At 45.0% G+C, this 21,524-nt stretch overlaps 1 protein-coding gene across 3 annotated transcripts in view; it reads right to left on the reverse strand.

Annotated features, from left to right (window-relative positions):
- Window positions 1–21,524, reverse strand: part of STXBP1 (syntaxin binding protein 1) — a 128,803-nt gene that overhangs the window by 85,927 nt on the left and 21,352 nt on the right. For all 3 annotated transcript variants that reach the window (XM_029612836.1, XM_029612835.1, XM_029612834.1), the window contains exons 2-4: window positions 20,099–20,148; window positions 17,962–18,043; window positions 16,508–16,584 (exon numbers count right to left, since the gene is read on the reverse strand). In XM_029612836.1, the coding sequence (XP_029468696.1) occupies window positions 16,508–16,584; window positions 17,962–18,043; window positions 20,099–20,148 (209 nt within the window). The remainder of the gene's footprint in view (window positions 1–16,507; window positions 16,585–17,961; window positions 18,044–20,098; window positions 20,149–21,524) is intronic.

The following is a 21,524-nucleotide window of genomic DNA, read 5'->3' on the forward strand; positions in this document are numbered from 1 at the left end:
TTACATGCCCTGCCTTTGCTGTATGTAAATTTACCTCATGCATATTCACTGTGGATATCCTGAAAACCAATCCTATTTGGTGGCTCTTGAAGACCAGAGTTGGTCCCCCTGTTCTAGTTAATTATAGAACATGCAACCTACTAGACAGACCCAGCTGCTGGTTTGATCCTAAGCTGGCATATCTCCTTTACTGGTTCAGTAACCCTTCTTATATCTTTTTCAACATTTGGATATATTTTTGACAATGGGGATCCAAAACTGAACCCCATACTGCAAATATAGCTCGATGACTGTCTTGTACAATAGAAGGCTGACATCTTTGTTCCTTAATTTCCATCCCCTGTTTAATGCATACCAAAATGCCCCAAACTTTGACTGCTGCACTTTGAGTTGGTGCACTCATTCTCAGTTGATTCTGTGTTAGAAGTCACCATCCAGGAAAAGGACCTTGGAGTCTTTGAAATCTTTGGCTCAGTGTGTGGCAGTGGTCAAAAAGGCAAATAGAATGTTAGGAATATTTGGAAAGGAATAGAGAATAAAACTGAAAATATCATAATGCCTTTGTATAGCTCCATGGTGCAACCATGCCTTGACTACTGTGTGCAGTTCTGCTCATTATATCTAAAAAAACAACCCAAAAGACATAGTGGACAAAGAATAGGTACAGAATAGGGCAACAAAAAATGATAAAGGGGAAAGAAAAGCTCCCTTAGTTTTAAGTTATGTCAAATTTTGTGTTATATTTATATGTGTTTATGTATTTCTGTTATTTTGGTTTTACGTTATTTATTATGCATGTTTTATGTACATCGCTTAGTACAGCCTTAGGTGATTAAACATTCTGATAAAGACAGGGCTTGTCAGGGTAAATGGGATGTGAACCCCTGAACCTGCCTCCTTTCCCAGGAGTTCTAGTGTTTTTGTCGCAGAGGTATATAAGGCATGCTCAGAGGACACACAGTGCTGGTTCAATAGCCATCTTGGTATGTGCCCTGTGGCTAGTTTCCTGAATTCCAAGCCTTGCCTTGTCTAAGTATTCAAGCCTTCCTCTGGTTAACGTATTTGTGTTCCAAGATTCCTGCACTTGGATCTATGTACAGTACTCCTGCACGTCCAGCTTCCGCTTCACAGTTCAGTCTCCAGGGTCCTGCTTGTGTCCAGATCCAGACTTCCTGTTTCATGTGTTTCTCCTGGTGTCTCTCCAGCTCTTCACCTTGCCACAGTGTCTCCACTCTGCCTCTCCAAATAAACACCTTCCCTTCAGGGCAGGCCTGATTGCCAAGTCCAGCCATCCTGTGACAGGACTCTTTAGCTTAGAGAAGAAACGACTGAGAGGGGGTATGATTAGGATTTATAAAATCATGAGTGGGGTGGAAAAGATAAATAGTGAATGGTTATTTATTCTTTCAAACAACACTAGGACTAGGGGATGCTTCATGAAACTAGAAACCAGAACATTTAAAACAAATCATGGGAAGTATTTTTTCACTCATGGCACAATCAAGTTAAGGAATCTGTTGCCAGAGGATGTGGTCAAGGCAACTATCATAGTGGGTTCATAAGAGGATCGGACAAGTTACTAAATGAAAAGTCCATAAACAGTTATTAGCCAGGTGTACTTGGGAAAGCCAGCGCTTATCCCTGGGAATGAGATACAAGAAAAAGATTAACAATTGGGAATCTGCTGGGTACTTGTGACCTGGACTGGCCACTGTCAGAAACAGGATCCTGGGCTCAGTTGACCTTGGTCTGACCCAACAGGGTACCTCTTATGTTCTTATGTATTGATAAGTCCAGATCTTTTTCCTGATTCATTCTACCAAGTACACAGTGCACAGACTTTTACCTGCAGTAAAACTAATCAATTTTTTTTAACATTTTATTTAACATGTAGAGGTATTAGAATCAACAACACAATAACAATCAGTGCACGATTATACAGAAACAAATAGGAGTGTGGCATACAGAATGAAGTGAACAGGCAAGAAAGATCTCTCTACAGCAGGAACAATTAAATAATATGATTTAAAGTCCAATATATGATTAGTTTTTGCCCCAAATTTTTATCATATATGGCACTCTTATTTTGCAGCATGAATGTAAGTTTCTCAAATAGAGCAATTTCATGTACTTGTTTGTTCCAGTGCACCAGCGAAGGAGTAAGTTCCCAGAAGATAATAATCGTGAATCTAGATGTGTGAATCAGTTGCCCACAAAATATCTGATGTGCTATCCTTCCAGATAGAGACATAGAGTCAGAAGGAAATTTACCCTCAGCCCCAAAATGACCCCTATTTTTGCTTCTACTTGAGCCCAGAAGACCTTAATTAGAGGATTAGAGGGGATGTCCACCACATATGAAGATAGGATCCTTCTTGCCCACAGCCTCTCCAACAAAGTTTGGAAGAGAAGGGGGAGAATCTTGTCCAAAACAGTGGACATCTGTAAGTCCTGTGCAGCAGCTTAATCTTTAAATCTGTCCTGCAACTATAAATGGATACTTTGGGTCAAATTTTTAAAGCATTGCTCATGCTATAAGGCTGATATAAGCAAGTGTGTGGGCCAAGCATGAGCGACGTGAATTTTAAAAGCCACTAATTACATGTGCATATGCATGTGAGCAAGCTAAAAAAAAAGGGGAGGAAAAGGAGCAGAGCATGGGCAGATCATGGCTGTTCTGGGGCAAGGTGAACAGTTACGCAAGTAAATCCATATTTTGAAACCGGAGACCGCAGCACGTGGCGGCTTGTTAGCCGCATATATTTACTGCTGCTCCTGATGAGGTGTACATCTTCAGAAATTGCATTTTAGGCCTAACATGACAGGGTGAGGGGGTCCGAGTCAGCTGGGGGAATTGTAGGCTGAAGAACTACTAGAGGGTCTAGAATGACCTCGAGATAGACTGGGCAAACTGATGGAGTACTTGGTAAAACTGGGAATGTCTTTCGCGAGCATGTTTTAAAATCCGCTTATCTGTGTGTGTTAAAGCCGACAAAGACCAAAGAAAGATACCTAAGTATGTTTGCTTGAGTAACGGCTTAAAATTAGGAGAACTCTTATGTGCGGTAGGCGTATTGTTGCATTTGGTGGTCTGCAGGATGGGCCCGTGAACCGCCAAGCTTACCTCCAGCCCCGAGCCCAGTGGAAGAAGCCCTGATGCCAGGGAAGGCCCTCAAAAGGACACATGATAGACTGCCATGTTCTCCTGCTCCTGATGCACTGCCGCTGCTTCCCCGAGCCCTACTAAGGTGCATGTGCACCCAATATCGCTATTCATAAAGGGCTGCGGCGGAAAAAGGCCAGCAGCACCCGATGATGACCTCACAGATGTAGGCCTATAAAAGGCCACTACTTGCAGTTCCTCCTTGCCTTGGCAACAGGTCCACTACTGAGAAGTAGAGTGAGTTGCCTCAGTGTTCCTGGTCTTCGTATCATCTGCTCCTGGTCTTTACCTCTTCAGTTCCTGGTCTTCTTTATTCCTTGTTTCCATGGTCTTCGTCTGTTATCAGTCTTCAGTTCTTCATGTCTTCAATGTCCTTGCCTGCCCACATGTGTTGTTCCTCACCTATCTGCCTGCCTGTCCATCCCACCTGCCCTTGGATGGATCTCTGTTCTGACTTCGGCCTGACTCCTGACTACGCTTGAACGCTACCTGCCACTGTACACTGCCTGTGAAGTGCTGTGCTATGCTGTATCTGGGTCCCTCAACCAGCTATGAATGCATTTTGAAAAGAGATCAATGAAAGGTGTGGATGATTGATCCACTCATATTTCCATAACATTGGGAAAAATGATCAATGGACCCATAATACACATGTGCGTACACAATTAATGAAAGCAGAGTTGCTTACCTGTACCAGGTATTCTACTAGGACAGCAGGATGTTAGTCCTCACATGGGTGACATCATTGGATGGAGCCTGGCATGGAAAACTTGTGTCAAAGTTACCAGAACTTTGACTAGGTACACTGAGCATACCCAGCATGCCCCACACCACGCATCCAAGCAGGGTCCCTCTTCAGGCTCGTAACATAGAATTACGATAAAAATAAAATAATAAACAACAGGAGAAACCCAACTCTGTGGGGTGGTGGGCGGGTTTTGTGAGGATTAACATCATGCTATCCTAGGAGAACACCTGTCCCAGATAAACAACTCTGCTTTCTCCTAGGACAAGCAGGAAGATAGTCCTCACACATGGGTGAATCTCTAGCTACAGGCTGCTTCCCAACACAAAAAGGGGACCAATAGAAACCAACCAGGTGCCAATGGGCACAACAACCATAGTGTTGTTGGCAACAGTGGCGGGGACAGCCTGAACCCAAACAATGGGCCCTAGGCAGGGAAAGTTGGTTTCTACACCTCAAAGAGATTTCTGAGAACAGACTGGCTGGACCTTCTGTTACGCCGGCCATCCCTATCTAGACAATAGTGTGATGTGTGGAGAGAACTCCACGTCGCAGCCTTGCAGATCTCCTCTATGGGAACTGCTCGCAAATGGGCCACCTATGCTGCCATCGCTCTGACAGAATGAGCCTTGACATGACCCCCAAGATGCAGTTCCGCCTGGCCATAACACTATGATGGAAATCCGTCACCACCTTAGGCAGGAACTTGGGGTGCATATGCAACACCAACCTGTCATGATAAAACTTGGTATAAGGTGGATAAGTCACTAAGGCCAGGAGCTCTCTGACCCTGCATGCTGAAGTGACCGCCACCAAAAATATGACCTTCCGAGTTAGGTACTTCAGGTCACAGATGCACACTGGCTCAAAAGGAGCTTTCATCAACTAAGCGAGCACCATGTTGAGGTCCCAAAATATAGCAGGAGGCCTTAGGCGAGGCTTCAACTGAAGCAGGCCCCGCATGAAGCATACAACTATAGGCTGTACAGAGATGGGCGTACCATCTACACCTTGATGGAACGTGCCAATGGCACTTAGATGGACTCTAACAGAGTTGGTTTTTAAGCCAGCCTCTGATAGGTGCAGAATGTAATCAAGCAGTTTTGGTGTGGGGCAGGAGAACGGACCTAGGGCCTTCTGCTCACACCACACATAAAACCTCCGCCACTTCAGCCCTTAGGACTTTCTAGTAGTAGGCTTTCTAGAAGCTACCAGGACCCATGATACATCTTCGGAAAGATCAAGTGGCTGCAGAATCAGCCTCTGAACATCCAGGTTGTGAGCGACAGGGCCTGGAGGCTGGGATGCCAGAGCCTTCCCTGATCCTGCATGATGAGATCTGGGGAAGTCCCCAAGCTGATTGGTTTCCGGAAGGGCAATGCCTGAAGGAATGGATCCAGACCTATCTCGACCAATGAGGCACTATGAGGATCATAGTCCCTCGGTCCTCTTGAAGCTTCAGGAGAATCTTTGTTATGATAGGAATCAGAGGATACGCGTACAGAAGACCCATGCCCCAATTGCGAGCAAAGGCATCCGAGGCTGGTTTGCTGACTGACCTGTACAGGAAGAAGAACTGAGTCACATTCCTGTTACAGAGGATTTCCCCAGAGGTGGAAGATCCAATTCGCTACCACTTGTGGGGCCTGAAGGCCCGACTCAGTTTGTCTGCTATTACGTTCTCCGTTCCAGCCAGATACATGGCCTGGAGCACCATCCCATGGGACATAGCTCATGACCAGATCTGGACCACTTCTTGACACAGGAGGTACAACCCTGTGCCTCCCTGCTTGTTGACATACCAAATCATTACTTGGTTGTCTGTTCGGATCAGGACAATTTTGTTGGATAGCCAATCCCTTAAAGCCCATAGAGCATACCTGATCACCTGGAGCTCCAGAAAGTTGATTTGACACTGTGCTTCCTGGCTGGACCATAGGCCCTGAGTATGAAGCTCCTCTACATGGGCACCCCGCCCCAGGGTAGATGCATCCGTGGTAAAGACAATTTGGGTAGGGGCAGTTTGAAAAGATATTCCCTGCTCCAAATTCGAGAGAACTCACCACCAGGACAAAAAGTCACGGAGAGATGGAGTGATGTGTATGTGAGCCTGAAGGTCCTGGGTGGCCTGGCGCTACTGTGACCTTAAGGTCCACTGGGCTCTGCATATGTGTAAATGTGCCAAGGAAGTGACATGGATGGTTGCGGCCATGTGGCCCAACAACCTCAACATGTGCCGAGCTGACACCTGCTAGCTCTGTTGAATCACTGCCGCTATGGAGGCTAAGGTGACTGCCCTGGAGCAAAGCAGGAAGACTTTTGCCTAAGCTGTGTCTAGCAGGGCTTCTATGAAGTCCAACTGAGGTGACGGGCCGAGAAGGGACTTCGGGTAGTTGATGTCAAACCCTAGTGAATTCAGCACCCAGATGGTCAAGTGCAAGGACCAACCTGCCCCTGCCCGAGAGGTACTCTTGACCAGCCAATCATCCAAGTAAGGGAAAACATGCATTCCCAGCCTACGGAGGTGTGCCCCCACCATGGCTAGATATTTTGTAAAGACACGTGGGGCCGACGCTAGCCCAAACGGCAACACTCTGTACTGGAAGTGCTGTTTTCCCACCACAAATCTGAGATACTTCCTGTGACTTGGAAAGATCTCGATGTGCATGTATGCATCCTTTAAATCGAGGGAGCATAGCCAGTCCCCTTTTTGCAGGAGGGGAACCAAGGTGCCCAGAGAAGCCATCTTGAATTTTTCTTTTTCTAGAAACTTGTTCAAGGCCCTCAGGTCTGGGATGGGATGGAGTCTCCTTGTTCTCTTTGGAATCAGGAAGTATTGGGAGTAGAATCTCTGCCCTCTTTGCCCTGGTGAGATAGGCTCGACTGCTCTGGCCATTAAAAAGGTGGAGAGCTCCTGTAAGAGTACCTCCTGATGTACTATCGACTCCCAAAACAGACACGGAGGAGAATTTGGCGGGACACCCAATAGGTTCAATCGGTACCCTTGGCGAACGATGGCCAAAACTCACTGGTCCAAGGTTATACTGGACTGATTCGCAAAGAACCGTAGCCTACATCTTGGGTACAGGTGGCTGGCTTATGCTCCCTACAATTCAATCAAAATCCCATTCCAGGATTTGGCTGGAGCGCCGGCTGGGGCTTGGGAGCTCGCTGCTGCCTGAGGCAGCTTTGGGAGCTCACCGTCTGTGAAAGGAAGTGAGAGGCCAGAGGATAGTACTTCCTCTGGTGGTAGAAAGACCTCATCTGACTCTGCCTCTCAGACCTCCTAGCTGAGGAGGGCGGGTCTGAAGTGCCAGTGGAAAGATGCTGGAGAGTCTCATGGTGATTCCGTAACTGGGCCACCGGATCCCTCACCTTATCTCCAAAGAGATTCTCTCCTGGATATGGCAGGTCGGCGATTCTTTCCTGTACCTGTGATCGGAGATCTAAGGCCACAGCCATGCCATTCTGCAGACGCTGATTCCTGCTGCAGAGACTCTCACTGCCATTTCAAAAACATCATAGGTGGAGCGCACCGAGTGTTTTCCACACTCCAGGCCCTGACGCATCAGCGACAAGAAGGAGTTTTGCTACTGTGGAGGCAACCGCTCGGCCGCCTCCTGTACCTGCTTCCAGAGGTTGTGAGTGTACTGGCTCATGTGGAGCAGGTAGAAGGCAATGCCTTTTCCAGAAGCTTAGGCACCGGTACCAGCCCTGGCAAAGCCTGACGGTGAGCTGCAGGCCTCAGTGCCACTGCCAGCCTTAATGGAGCTTCCTCCTCAGAGGAATCGGCAACGAGCACCACATCGGTTGATGGAATCATCAGTGCCCCGCTGGGCATTGGTGGCCTCCCAGGAACTGACACCAGTTGGGTCAGTGACACACCAATGAGCTCGTTGAGCCATTCCAGCAGCGATTCCAGCAGGGAGAATGTGGGCATTGATACCGTCGTTGCAACTGGCTCAATGCTCTGCAGAGCCCGATTGACTGCCAGCTGGTCTCTCTGCTCCAACTCCTCCTCGAAAGTTGCCAATGCCAATATGGACTGGGAGGCAAAGGGGAAGCCAGATCTTCCTCGGATCCCCAAGGTGGGTCGGCAACTGACACCAGGACCGGTGGAAACTGTTGTGAACCCATGTATTGATGGAGGATAGGCACTACGGCAGGAGCCAGTGTCTTCCTGAGCCCAGCACCATGCATCGAAGGTGACCTGTGCCGATGCTTCCTCGATTTCCAACAGTGCTCGGCTGGTCTTTCCTCAGTGTCGAGATCGATAACATTGAACCCGATGTCTTCAACCTGGATGAGACTGACAGAAGCCGGTCCCTGGTGCCCCTATCTGCCGGCAGCAATGATGGAACCGACAGCCCTGCCGATGTCGATGGCTCAATGTCCATCGGTGCAGTTCCAAGGTCCTTCGGCGTTGATGCTCCCGATGCCGATTTCAATGGCTCAGACTTTCTTGCTCCGAAGAGCTTTTCCAACTTGTCAAGGCAAGCGCGGCATCCCTTGGGATCATATGGTTGCACAAGTGGCACCCCCGAATTTGTGTGATGCCCCCAGTCAGAGGATACACACATTGTATGAGTCTGTGATGGACATAGCTCTCGGGCACTGAGGGCATCAACGGAAATCCGACGCGACCATGTCAAAGCGAAAAGAAGAGGGAAACAGAGAACAGTGATGGCAGCCCACTGATGCTTGTGGGCACTGAGGCACCGCCACCACAGGGGGAACAGAAGTGAAACAAAAGTTACCGAACTGCCAAAAAACCTAGCTAGAAGCTAAAGAGGAACCAGAGAGGGACCTGTGCTGAGAAGAGACATGAAAAAGACTGAAAAAAATTGGTGCAAAATGTTTTCCAAGGCAATTTATGAAAAAATGCCATGAGCTCAGAGAAACCGCAATGTGAATGCTCCGTAGAAAAGAAGAGACTAAAGAGGGACCACACATGGATGCATGGTATAGGGCATGGTATAGGATGCATGGTATAGGGCATGCTCAGTGTACCTAGTCAAAGTTCTAGAAACTTTCCATGCTGGGCTCTATCTATGATGTCACCCATGTGTGAAGACTACCATCCTGCTTGTCCTAGGAGAATGCATGCATCTATGCAGATTATGCTCCATCATTCTTATGGTGTTTGAAATAGATTCATGAGTGAATCATTCATCATGGATAGCTCTGTTGGTTCTGTTGATCTATTAGTAGATTGTCCATTGCCACCATCCTGGGGATACTAGAATAGAAAGAACAGAGGAACAAAAGAGAGAAGGCAGGGGCAGTGGTGGCACATTTATGCAAATAAGGGGAGGGCCAGGTATCTTTCCTCTCTCCAGTCCTCAAATGTCCAGTCCTCGCCTATGGAAACTGGAACACGATTGTGGTTGGGGTGGGGAGCAAAGGACCTATAGACCCATGCCCTGTATCTTTGAAGCACCTAGCAATGCTCCTGGAATTATGTACTGCAGAAAAGAAGGTGAAGTTTCTACTATGTGGGTAATGAACTTGACACACATCCTGAAACCCCAGACTCTTGAGAAAACAACAAATTCCTTTGTTTGTTCCATGGGGAGCACAACATGTGAAGACCTATCTAACAGGGGATCAAAACACAGACATTCCAATCACTGGCTGGAATTATAGGACAGGATGTAAACTCAGTTATTTCTTGTAATATATGCTGATAAAAAGTGTTGTGGTTTGTTTGGTCCATAAATATTCACTTATGCAATTTTTATTCATACAGTGTTCCCCCTAATAAAACTAAGCAGCCATTTGGATCACGTGTGGAACGGGCTTTATGCAACAAGATACATAACTCCCTATGCTAGAGTTATGTAACGCATAAATTTGCCCAATCCAGTCTCTTGAGTTTCTCATGTTCACTCTTAGGTTTGTCTCCCTCCAAACAGCTATATTTGCTTTATGGTTCTTTAAAAATTGAAAGATTCTCTTCCTTTTTATGTGTGATAATATGCCACGCACAGTGAATGTAATAAAATTCACTGTTGCTCTAGTCATTTGAACAGTAAAGGTTATATATGTGATGTTAACCATGAATTAACTGTGAAAACAGCTAGAGAAAAATTGCACTTGCAGCACACAAAATATACTTGCTTAATAATATATACACCACATAACTCCCTCCACCCTCCTGAACCCACCTTAAACCCCATTCCCAGCACAACTTTCCAGACCTAGAACAGATATCCAGGAGTTCCCCACTACTAACCACCTCTTTCCTATCCTTTCCAGGACCATCTACAACCTGAAGTAAATATCCCACACAACAGAAAAGAAGCAGATTGTCTGGTTAGGAGAACCCTCAGGGCACAGTCTCAACACTTCCCACCACCTATCCCCCTTCCTCCTCCCTCTCCTTGTTTTCCAATCCTCCCCAAGTACTCACCCAGACTTCCCTAAGTAACCTCAAATCAGGTTGGGTGCTGAATTCCACTGGGGCCATAAAAATCCCAGGACTGGGTCCCAATGTTACTGTTACTAGTCCTTTTGCCCTAGGGTGTGGGTTCTTGATCTCTAGGGGGAAGGATATCTTTCTAGGTCCAGTGCATGTAAGCAGAATCCTTTTTGTGTGTTACTATCAGCTTCTTGGGGCAGGTACACTGAAAGAACAGTCTGGACTAACTGGTAGGGTGTTCAATGAAAAAAAAGTTTACTGTGGTTAGATGCAGAATTATTAAATTGCATAAACAAGGTGATGTCCGGTTTCATCCAGGTTTAGCTGTTCTCTTGGAGAACAGATTTAATATCTCTCTAGCTCTGTGGACGTGTCCTATCCCTGTGGAAGTGCTGGATCCTGAGACTGTCTTACCCTCCAGGAAGTGAAATGATAAGCATCCCAAGTGGGCATAGAGGGGTCCTAGACGTATCTGAGGTCCAAGTGTACTCCATCTCTTCAAAACCTGTCAGTGTTCTGTGACCCAGGGTGAAGATCCCTTTGGGAATCTCCAAATATTCTTCTCCATTCTTTAATTCTTCTCTCTAAACTCTCTTTAGTAGATGACATCCCTGGATGAAAGGCCTTCCCTGGAAGACAGTTGTTAAATCTTCCCAGATTTAGGGTAAGGAATGGCGGCAGAAAAACAAACTTCCTTCCCTGAACTTAGTAGAAAAAAGCAAAAACTTGAAAAAAAATCTCTTGGTCTCTCTCTTTACCTTGAGGTCACTACAGCATCTTCTTGATCTCAGTGAAGAGGTATGCAGGATCCTCTTGGCAATCCTAGGCAGTGGGAATAGCTTCCCAGTAAGGCACAGAAAAAGGATTCCAAAAATCTCAGAAAAAGGGGAAAAACTCTCTGCCCTGTAAAAAAGCTAGCAGGGCAGTGCCTCTCCCTTCCTGATCTAGGCAGGGGCCTGTGGGAAGTTATTTCAAGGAGCTATTTAGTTTACGTAAAGAACTTTGTACCGCAACAGAAATTAGTGGAGCAGAGAATCATTGATATAACTAGTATGATTATTTGATATAAATTCTGAGAATAAATATGCCATTTTTCTTAACCTGCTCGTAATAAGAAACAAGTCATGAGATCAGATATATTAGAAAGCAGTTACTCAGGAGGCTAACTGTCCAGATATCAGAGGAAAACAGGACAGTAGCCACTTAGCCACACCTAACCATTTGCTGATGTGATAAGGTCAGACAGTGGGGAGCTCAAGAACACATGGGGACCTCAAGAACACATGTTCTAATTTCACGAGAGAAGAAACTAGATCAAAAATCAGAAGAATTAATTTAAAAAGAGCAACATGAGAAACTGTTTGAAATAAGAGAAAGAACAGATCAGAGGAAAAGCTTTTGGACATTACAGTGGTTAATGAAGTGACTGATGAAGTTTTCCTGGTTTCCCGGCACTGTGTTTCCGTCTTCACAAAGATATATCAGACTCACATTGGAAACTGTGAGGGGAAGTATTTTTGTGTATATTCTTTAATGCAAAACTCTAATCTTGTATGCTTTTATTGTTTATTCTCATACTTATAAGTAAACGTCTATACTTGTGAATAAGTGTGTTGTGTATTCTGTGACATATAGCCCACAGGTCAGCCAACTTTTATAGGGCCTAAATTTGGAAAGAACACCAAAATACTCCTGACCCTTCCAACAGAAACTCTAAAATGCTACACTACTACCTAAACTTCTCCTCTCTTATGAAACTGGAGCTCACCATTCCAGTCAGCCTCATGGAGGTTGCTGCTCTGAATGGTATGCCTCTCTCCTAAGCTCTCTAACCCCATTGTGGAACTAGGGCCATTTAGCGGAGATCCAAAGGGTCTTTACACCTACTAACTCAAGGCATTACCCTAAAGTAGTATTGAGTCGCAAGGAGGTGAGAAGTACAGGCTAATCTGCAATTCAATAGGAATTCCAGTGACTTCTCACAGCAATGGAACCACTTCCTTATATGTAGTATGTAGATTAGTGAGAAAGAGTCTGGAAACTCAATAACTGAGCTATCAGTTTAGAAAAAATTAAAAAGGAAGACAGTTTCATTGTTACCCAGACTTGGTGAATGAAAGCATGTTTGGTGCTCCACCATGTCAGGCCTCCATGCCTGTGCTGAGCTGCATTGCAGTAGAGACACCATAAGTCAGCGTCCATCTGGGTACTGCACTTCTCTACTTTCCACAGGAATAAGGCCACTGCGTAAATGCACGCAGACAGCTCAGACCACCTCCATATTGAAATGTTCTTACCAATGCGGTAAATTTGCATTTGCACTGTAACAATCCCCCCACTGCCCCTCCTATCCTATCCACCCCCTCCCAGACTATCCCACACAAACTATCGAACAGGTAATCAGAAACACCCCCCCCCTCCACAAACCAGATATATAATGAAAAAACAACAGTGAACTCATAGCCTAACTGAAGGGACACTATTAAAGGATTTGCTCCAAACAACCTAGGCCCCAGTATAATGCACAGTCACCAGATGATCACATATGCTATCACTCTCTGCTAGATCTGCCATCTGTCTTCTTTTTCTTAATGACTTTGGCCTCTCCTGCTTGATCTAGGAAGCACTAAACATCATCCAGAGATTTGAAAAAATGCTGCTTGTTGTTATCAAGGACTCTGAATATAACAGGGTATATTAAGGCATATATATGATAGCTCTCTTTGCTGCAGAGCTTTCTTGATGGGCACACATAGCTTGATTTCTTTGATTGAAAAATTACTGAAAACACCTGGAAAATTGTGATCTTCTGATACTTGTAAAGAATTTTTTCTTCAGAGCATACAACATCTATGATTTTTACTTTATCAGGGAAGCAATTCAGCTGCATACGGGTAACCACCGGGACAGGCTAGTGCACGATATATTTGTTTTTTTTAAGAAGATTGTTCTTCACCTGCATCCCAGAATTTCAGGGATCCATCACGAAAAGAAGGCAATTGGGTTAGATTCCTCCTCCCCCTCCAGTAGGCTCACTATAGGGATGTTCTTATGATGGCCATGATTTTCCATGTCATCAATCTTGTATGACATTTCTTTCAACTGCCTCTCAAGAAAATCTACTTTTCTGTGAGTCTTGGTCAGTGAAACTTCAAGCTCTTTCATTCTTGTCATCACAGCATCAATTCACATAGAGTTCTCCTGCACTGACACTAGCAATAGGGTGGCCAACTTTTCCATGGAGCATAACTGGACATCCCGCTAAACTTCATGCTTTGGGAGGGGAGGCGGGGGACGGAAGGTTACAGACTACTGTCAGTAGTCAATCCACTCATTACTTGGTTTTCAAGCACCCCCCTCAATATACTTTGTTGTATAAAATGTTATTTCAACTATCCTCATAAACACATCGACCAAAGCCTCTCTGATGCAGTTTTGCTCTCTATCACAATTAAAGCCTTTCTAATACACACCCTCCTCTATACTTCCCCATAAACACAGTCTATCTTATACACACAAACACACACTCCCAAACACACAGCTTCCTCTCTCATACACATACTCACAAATACACAGCCTCCTATTTTACACACACACACACTCCCAAATCCACAGCCTCCTCTCTCATATACACATGCAGACTCCCAAAGATATAACTTCCTCTCTCATAGAGGAAGTTATATCTTTGGGAGTTATATCTTTGGGAAGTTATATCTCCATCCCCCCAGATCTTAGAATGGAACCCAGCCTCTCAACCTTCAAGAAAAGACTCAAGACCTGGCTGTTCATGCAGGCTTTTCCATATCTCCAATTTTATTTAACTCATAACAATCAACACACATCACCATCAATATCACTATTAGCTACCTCTTACAATGTAATTATATGTAATTATCTGGTTTTCCTTTTCCTTTTTTTCCTTCTTACTCCAAGTTCAATTTCCCCTGTTACATGTAACTGCTTTTTCCGCACAATTGTTCAAGTTTAAGCTTATTTTGCACTCCTGTTTCATGTGAACCAGCATGATGGGACTATTGTCTTGAATGTTGGTATATAAAAAACTTAAATAAATAAAAAATAAATAGAGACACACACGCCCAAACATACATCCTCCTATCTCATACATACGGGCACACTTCCAAACACATAGCCTCCTCTCTCAAACACATGGTTCACTCTCCCTTTCCCTAACATTTTTCCAGCTTTTCATGTGTTTCCCTTGTGCCACCTGTCTCTCAATATGCTCTCCCTCGTCTGTGCATTCCTCTCATGCTGTCCTCCTGTCTCTAATCACATCCCTCCCCATGCTCTTGTCTTTCTCTCCTTCCTTCTTCCCTCCTGTCTCCCTCTCCTCCCCAGTGTCTTCCTCTTTCTCTATCTCCTTTCCTCCTTTGTATCCCTGTCTCTTTTGTGCTTCTTGTCTCTTCCTTCTCTTACCCCATCTATGTCTCCTGCCTTCCCTCATCCTCCCGTTGTGCCTCTCTCCTTCCCTGAGACCTTCCTTCCTTCAATACCCCTTTGTGTCTCTTTCCTCCTTTGCTCCCCATGTGTCTATCTTCCTTTCCCTGTGTCTCCTCTTTCTCTCCCCTTTCCCTACCCTGTGACTCTCTCTCTCTCCACCTTCCCCTCCTCTGTGACTGTATCCCCTTGGCTGGCTCGCTGTAGTCCCTCCCTCAGGTCTTGGCCCACCACTCAGAGAGGGAGGGGGAGGGACCCAGAAAGCATTGCTGCAGAGATCTGTGGAGCCACTGGAAACTGAGAGCTGGACTGCGCCCTGCCTCCTCTCTCCATCCCATGCAATCACAACACAGGAAAGGAGGCAAGCGAGCAGGGACACAGCTCAGCTCTTGGCTCTGTCTTTCCCTGTAACCAGGAAGCTGTGGGAAAGAGAAGGAGCCTCTTACAAAAACCAGATTTTCAGTGTTTCAATGTCCAGACAGTACTTCTGACTAGACACTGTACAGCACAGCTGAAAACTTGGCTGTCCGGTCCAAAACCAGGCAGTTGGCAACCCTAGCTACCAATGCTGCCACTACCTCAACCACCACTCCTAGTTTATTAATAATGCTGGTAGTGAGTTTATCTAAGAATGTCTCAAACATATGTTGTGATGTTTTTGCCATATGTAAGGAAGTGAGTGGATGGAGCAGGCCATTCTTCATCTGAGGCCTGTTTGAGGGCGTGATTTTTTTTTTCCCTGTCTGTTGAGCTTTACCAGAATGATCAGCCCACATAACAGGAAGACAGTTTTTAGAAGTCTCCTCAGACATATTTAGCCTAGAAGATATGTGCAAATACACAGCAAATTAATAAGGATATTTTCCCAAGCCCCAAAGAGCTCAGAGCAGGCACGTCTGCTCATATGACCCTCCAGGCCAGGCAATTTTGTAAAACCCGATTCGCACAGTTAAACACAAATTTACCCATACAAGGTCTTTGGAAAATTGGTCCTCCCTTTAATCTGTCATGGCAGTTTCATGTGGAACCTCACACTACTATAACATCAGCTGCCAGAGCCAAGACACAGCGGAGAAAAGGTTGGCAGCATTCTCTAGCAGAGTGTCCAAAAGCCCATGACACCTCCGGAGAAAGTTGCTGGGGAGTAGGGGGGGGGGGGGGGGGTGGAAGGTGGTGGGTGCCCCCCCCCTCTAAGAAATCAACCAGGGAGGGGAGGGGGAGATATAATCCTGCATCTTCCTGCCTCGCTGTGCATGATGCTCCAGCTGGTTTACAATGCTGGCACAACAAGCATTTTCAAAACCCACGGACCGGCTGTGCTGATCTCATTCACCGTGAGATCAGGGCAGCCAGCCCACAGTTTTTTTTAAATTCCTGTGGTGTCAGTATGGTATGCCAGTCAGGGAAAGGCTTTAACAGGACACTGCTGCGAGGAAGCTCACACTGCTGCAGTTCTAACCTGCACTGACAAGACAATACTATTACGACTCCACAGTCGGTATCTCCCCATCATTCTCCTCTGCCTCCTGCCTGAAACTTGGCTTGCTAGGACTGAGGGGAATGTCATCTACAATAATATTTCTCAACCTGATCCTCAAGTTTACTCAAGTCCAGTTTTCAGGGTATCTTTACGAACAGCATTCATGAGATACATCTGTGGACGTGCAGGCTGGCAGCTGTGATCCCCACTGCAATGAGAAAGGTCGAATGGGAAATCTACCTTGTCTGAAGGGGTAATGAGGTACACGGCCTCCAGGCTTGGGATTGGCTCCCTTCGTTTATGGATGTCTTCCACAACTACAGTGGGGAAAAAAACAGAAAGGGGGATAAGAATTAATATCTAGGAATGTGATAATATAAAATCATAACATGACGTTACGCTTCAAGTGCTCCAACTCGTACCTGAGACCTTTACTTACTCGGGTGCGACTGACAAAGGACCATACTCTGGGGCTATTGACCAAGAAATCCTCAGAGGCGGTTAATTATAGCCAGGGGTGTGGTGAAAGCTATTAGCGCAGCTGCATTTAAAAATGGTTTGGACCAGTTCCTAGAAGAAAAGTCTATAAACCATCATTAAGGTGGAGTTGCATAAATCCATTGCTTATCTCTGGGATAAGCAGCATGGAATCTATCCACCCTTTGGGATTCTGCCAGGAACTTGTGACCTGGATTGGCCACCGCTGGAAACAGGATACTGGGCTTGATGGACCTTTGGTCTGACCCAGTATGGCAAGTCTTATATTCTTATGTTCTTAAGTAAGCTAATAACAGAAAGGGCCTAAATTATGAGCCTCATATTAAAAATGGCACTTAGCCGGTTAAGTGTCACTTTGTCAAATATGTGGTGCTGCTGAATATCCAGCTATGGTCAGCAGGCACTACTTAGTTGGATTAAGTGGCTTAGCCGGCTAAGACGGAAGCAGGGAATGAACAGATCAGGGAAGAGTCGAGTTGGTCAGATAAATTGAATGGCCAACTCGATATTCAGAGTTAGCTGCTGATTTGGCTGGCCAGCTCTGGTCAGAACAAAGGGCTGTCCTAAAGTTAGCCGGTTATACAGATATCTTCATTGGCACGACTGTGCCATTTAATATACAGCATTAGTTAGTCGGTTAAGTATAACTGACTAACTAGCAGAGCTGCATGGAGGTGGAATATGTACCTCTATGAGTCTAGACCTACTACTGTGCAAAAATTAAGTTGAATAAGATCCTGTACTGCATATGGTGAAGATGCAAATTACAAGAATTAATAGAACAGAAAAAAAGAACTTAGAGGTCAATATTCAAAAGAAATTGAGCTCCTAAATTTAAGAACCTAATTCTGTGTCTATGGGGAAAAGCCTTAGTAAATCAGGTACTATATTAGGTGCCTAGTGCTAAAAGTTGTCCCTAAGCCCTAATGCCACACCTATAGCCACTCACTTTTAAAGGCTCTTAAATGTAGGGGCCTAGTGAAACTAGGATCCTAAATTTAGGGACTCAGCCCTAGTAAATTTTCAAAAGGCTAATATAGGAGCATAAAGCCTTTGAAAATTGACCTCTTTGGCTTTTGGACCCAGATGAATGATTGATGACATCCTTAAAATTAGTTTGATATTGGTTTTGTGAGAAAGGTAAGAACTAGCAGAGGGTTAAAGTCCCACCGACTAACTTTGGACAACAAACTTACTTGTTATCCCTTCTGTCATGATGTCGGTCATTTTACAGCAGGAAGACAGCATCCGCATGCTAAGCTGATCCACCACCAGCACCTAGAAAGGACAAAACAAATCTCTGAGCCAAAAAGGCTAAGGGGGTAGCAGGGGGCTGATTTATCCCATTTGCAGGCTAACAGAGAGCTGTATTATAGACACAGGAATGCAGAATATAATGTCTGATAAGTTCCATTGGGCCCATCCAGTATGCTCAGTTTACAGATACACCCTGTATGCCTAGATACATAAAAGGAATCATTTTTTTAATTTACGTGGATCTGCAGATACTGGGGTAGATTTTAAAAGGTTGAGTGCACATGTCCATGTGTGCGCGCTACCTGGCATGCACATACGGATGCCCAATTTTATAACATGCACGCGCAGGTGTGCGCATGTTATAAAATTGGGGGATCGGTGCGTGCAAGGGGGTGCACATTAGTGCAACTTGTGCACGCCGACGCCCGCAGCCTTCCCCCGTTCCCGCCCAGATTGCTCCAATTTAGGATCGGCCTGGGAGGGAACTTCCCTACCCCCTAATCTATCCTTCTTACACCTTCCCCTAACCTTCCCGCCCCTTAGCCCTATCCTAACCCCTCCAAAAAGTTGTCTCACCTTTTGCGCCTGCTCGAAGCAGGCGCAGGTTGCACACACCAGCAGCCTGCCGGCATGTGATCCTCCAGCACAGTGGCAAATGGCCACTGTGCCGAGGCCCTCTAGTCCCGCCCCGCCCCACGGACCTCGCCGCCCCTTTTTTGAAGCCCCGGGACTTACACACGTCCCAGGGCTTTACACGCTTGGCTGGGCCTTTTAAAATAGGCCCAGTGTCCGAAAGGCCTCCTACACACATAAATCCCGTGGTTTTCCGCACGTAGGGCTTTTAAAATCAGGCCCACTTTGTGGTTGGGTTTCCCGTTGTAAATTCCAGGGTTGTAGTGCTGTGGGTGCTTTATTACCCATGGAATGTGCAGGTGAAAAATCTACACTGCAAAGCAGCGTGGGTTTTACAAAAACGAAATCCCTCAGGTTCCTGGCAAGATCCACATTCACCCAGCCCCACCCCTTTGTGGCACAGGTAGTTTTACCCAATTTTTCAGCCCTGATTTTCAAAAGTTCCTCTCCCAGTGAGCAGCTGGCATTACCTTCCACAGTAGCGCTGTGACCTGGCTCCATGTCATAAGAAGCAGGCGGGCTTTCCTTCGCCAATATTGGCCTGGATTTCTAGTTCTGATTTTCTTAGGTAAATGAATGGGAAAATCTGAACACAAGTCCAAGCATTCAATATGGTAAAAACCAGGATTGGATTAGCCAAGTGGCAACCGTAATCCAACAGAGACTACTGGCCATGTTTAAGGATCACACAAATGAAGAGCAAAAAACAGGTACAAAAGGCCAATAAGTAACTTTGCTTGCATAAATTTAAAATCGCACATCTTTTGCCCAAGGCTGGAATTTTCTACAGATTTTGGACGAGAACATTTTCACAGAAAAAAATTAAACAGAAAATATAGGAAAAAACACTGTAGAACTTTTTGCACAATCCTTAAATATAGCGCTTAGGGGCAGAGTCCCACGGTGTTTCCTGTGCATAGATATAGAATTAACACAACTAAACTGATGCTGTGCACTGATTTTGCCCCGTTTTTAAATTAGGCCCTCAGCAGAGATGAAACTCTGGATAGGCTTGTTAAAAGCCATTATCACAGAAACCTCTCTGTATTGTATTGCTTCTTGGTTACCCTAGTGTGGCTGCTCCAACCCGAGGGCATAAGAGAATCCTTTACTTTCTGTTCTGTGACCGGGTGCAGGACATATACTTAGGGCATGTGCATGGAAAGAAAATGTTCTTTTTTGTTTGTTTTTTATTTATTTCATTTTTGATTGGTTTTAGTGTGCGCTAAAATGAAATGATGAAACGAAACAAAGTTCTTTTTCTGTGTGTGTCATTTTGGATCAGAAACGATACAAAATGAAACAACAAATTCTGCTGCTTTTGAAAGTCAGCCTTAATGTACCTTTAGTCCGTTCGAGTTATGCACCCCACCCCCTTGTAGTGCTCAGAGTTTAGAGGTGCAAGGTTAAATGACCCTGTGTGACCTTCCGCAGCCCTCTTACCTTCCATTCACTCTTCTTCTTCACTTTTCGAATCACATCATGCATAATCTCTGCAAGAAAGAGAAAATGGGCTCACTCCACCAGATCCAGGGTCTCTAACGTACTCAACGGCTGCCTATTTTCTCTGTCCAGTGCTATTTCTAATTAAAAATCCCTTTGTACCTATTTTGAATGCTCCAAGGATGATCAATAACTTAACTAGAAACATTTTGAAAGTGTCTTTCCCCAGGGCAGCCGATATTCTCCTGCTAATTTTCAGCTGCCTGTCTGTCCCTATTTCAAAGTCGCTCAGATTATAAATATATTTTTAAAATGCACAACACTTTCTCTTTTTCCCTGAGCTTTGCCTGTTTTGCACTCAAGTTGCCCATCCCACTTACCTCAACAGAGCCTATTCTGGGATTTCATATGAGAGAGAGAGAGAGATCATCTGTCAATAATGGTGAGGTTAAAACCCTCACCATTATTCATAAATCAATACACAACATCGCACCTATATCACTCCAAACTCAACTTCGTCCACACCTATCCTCCAGACCCATCAGAAGCGCTTACAGAGGCACATTATTCACCCCTCCAGCAACATCATTACTAAGAAAAAGAGCACTCTCAACTGCAGGACCACACCATTGGAACGCTCTCTCCCCTGACCTTCGCCTCGAACCCAGTCTACCAGAGTTCAAAAAAAAGTTAAAAACCTGGCTCTTCAGGCAAGCGTTCCAATCTCCAGAATGTAACTAAGCGCCGCATCCTGATTGAACTTGGGAATATTCTGTGTTACAGTTAATAATATGCAATTTTATGCAAAATTAAATTTCAATTTACCTTACATTTAATTTAAGTTCAACATGCCATTGGCCTAATTTTAATTAAATTACGAAAATATTTAAGGATTTATTGTTATTGTTCAATGTTCTTTGTATTATGAATGTATTATATGTTATTGTTCAATGTTCTTTGTAAAAAAACCCTGATCTGACTTCCCAGACCAGGGCTATCTTTTCGTTCCATGTAAACCGGACTGATTTGTATTGTATACAGGAATTCCGGTATATAAAAATTAAAAATAAAAAAAAATAAAATAAAAGGTCAAGAAGCAGCTATTCCTCTGCCCAACCTGAAGGATCCCACAGCAGTCACCAATCCGACCATCTCCCACAGTACACACTATGACCAGCCATCAAGCTCACCTTCATGGTGTACCCAGGTAGAACGGGAATTGGAAAAACAGAAAAGATTGTAAAGATCTTGATGAGCAGGGCTTTAAGGAGGACAATTTTCAAATAGCCCCTATAGTTGTAAAGTGTATGGACACGTGGGTAGCTTCTTTTTGAAAATGACTGTAAAGCATGTGCATTAAAAACACCTCCGTACTTTGCATCAGTGAATTTTTTTTGGGTGGGAGTAGAATAGCACGCACACTGTC

Source organism: Rhinatrema bivittatum, chromosome 8 (assembly GCF_901001135.1).
Source record: "Rhinatrema bivittatum chromosome 8, aRhiBiv1.1, whole genome shotgun sequence".
NCBI classification, from domain to species: domain Eukaryota; kingdom Metazoa; phylum Chordata; class Amphibia; order Gymnophiona; family Rhinatrematidae; genus Rhinatrema; species Rhinatrema bivittatum.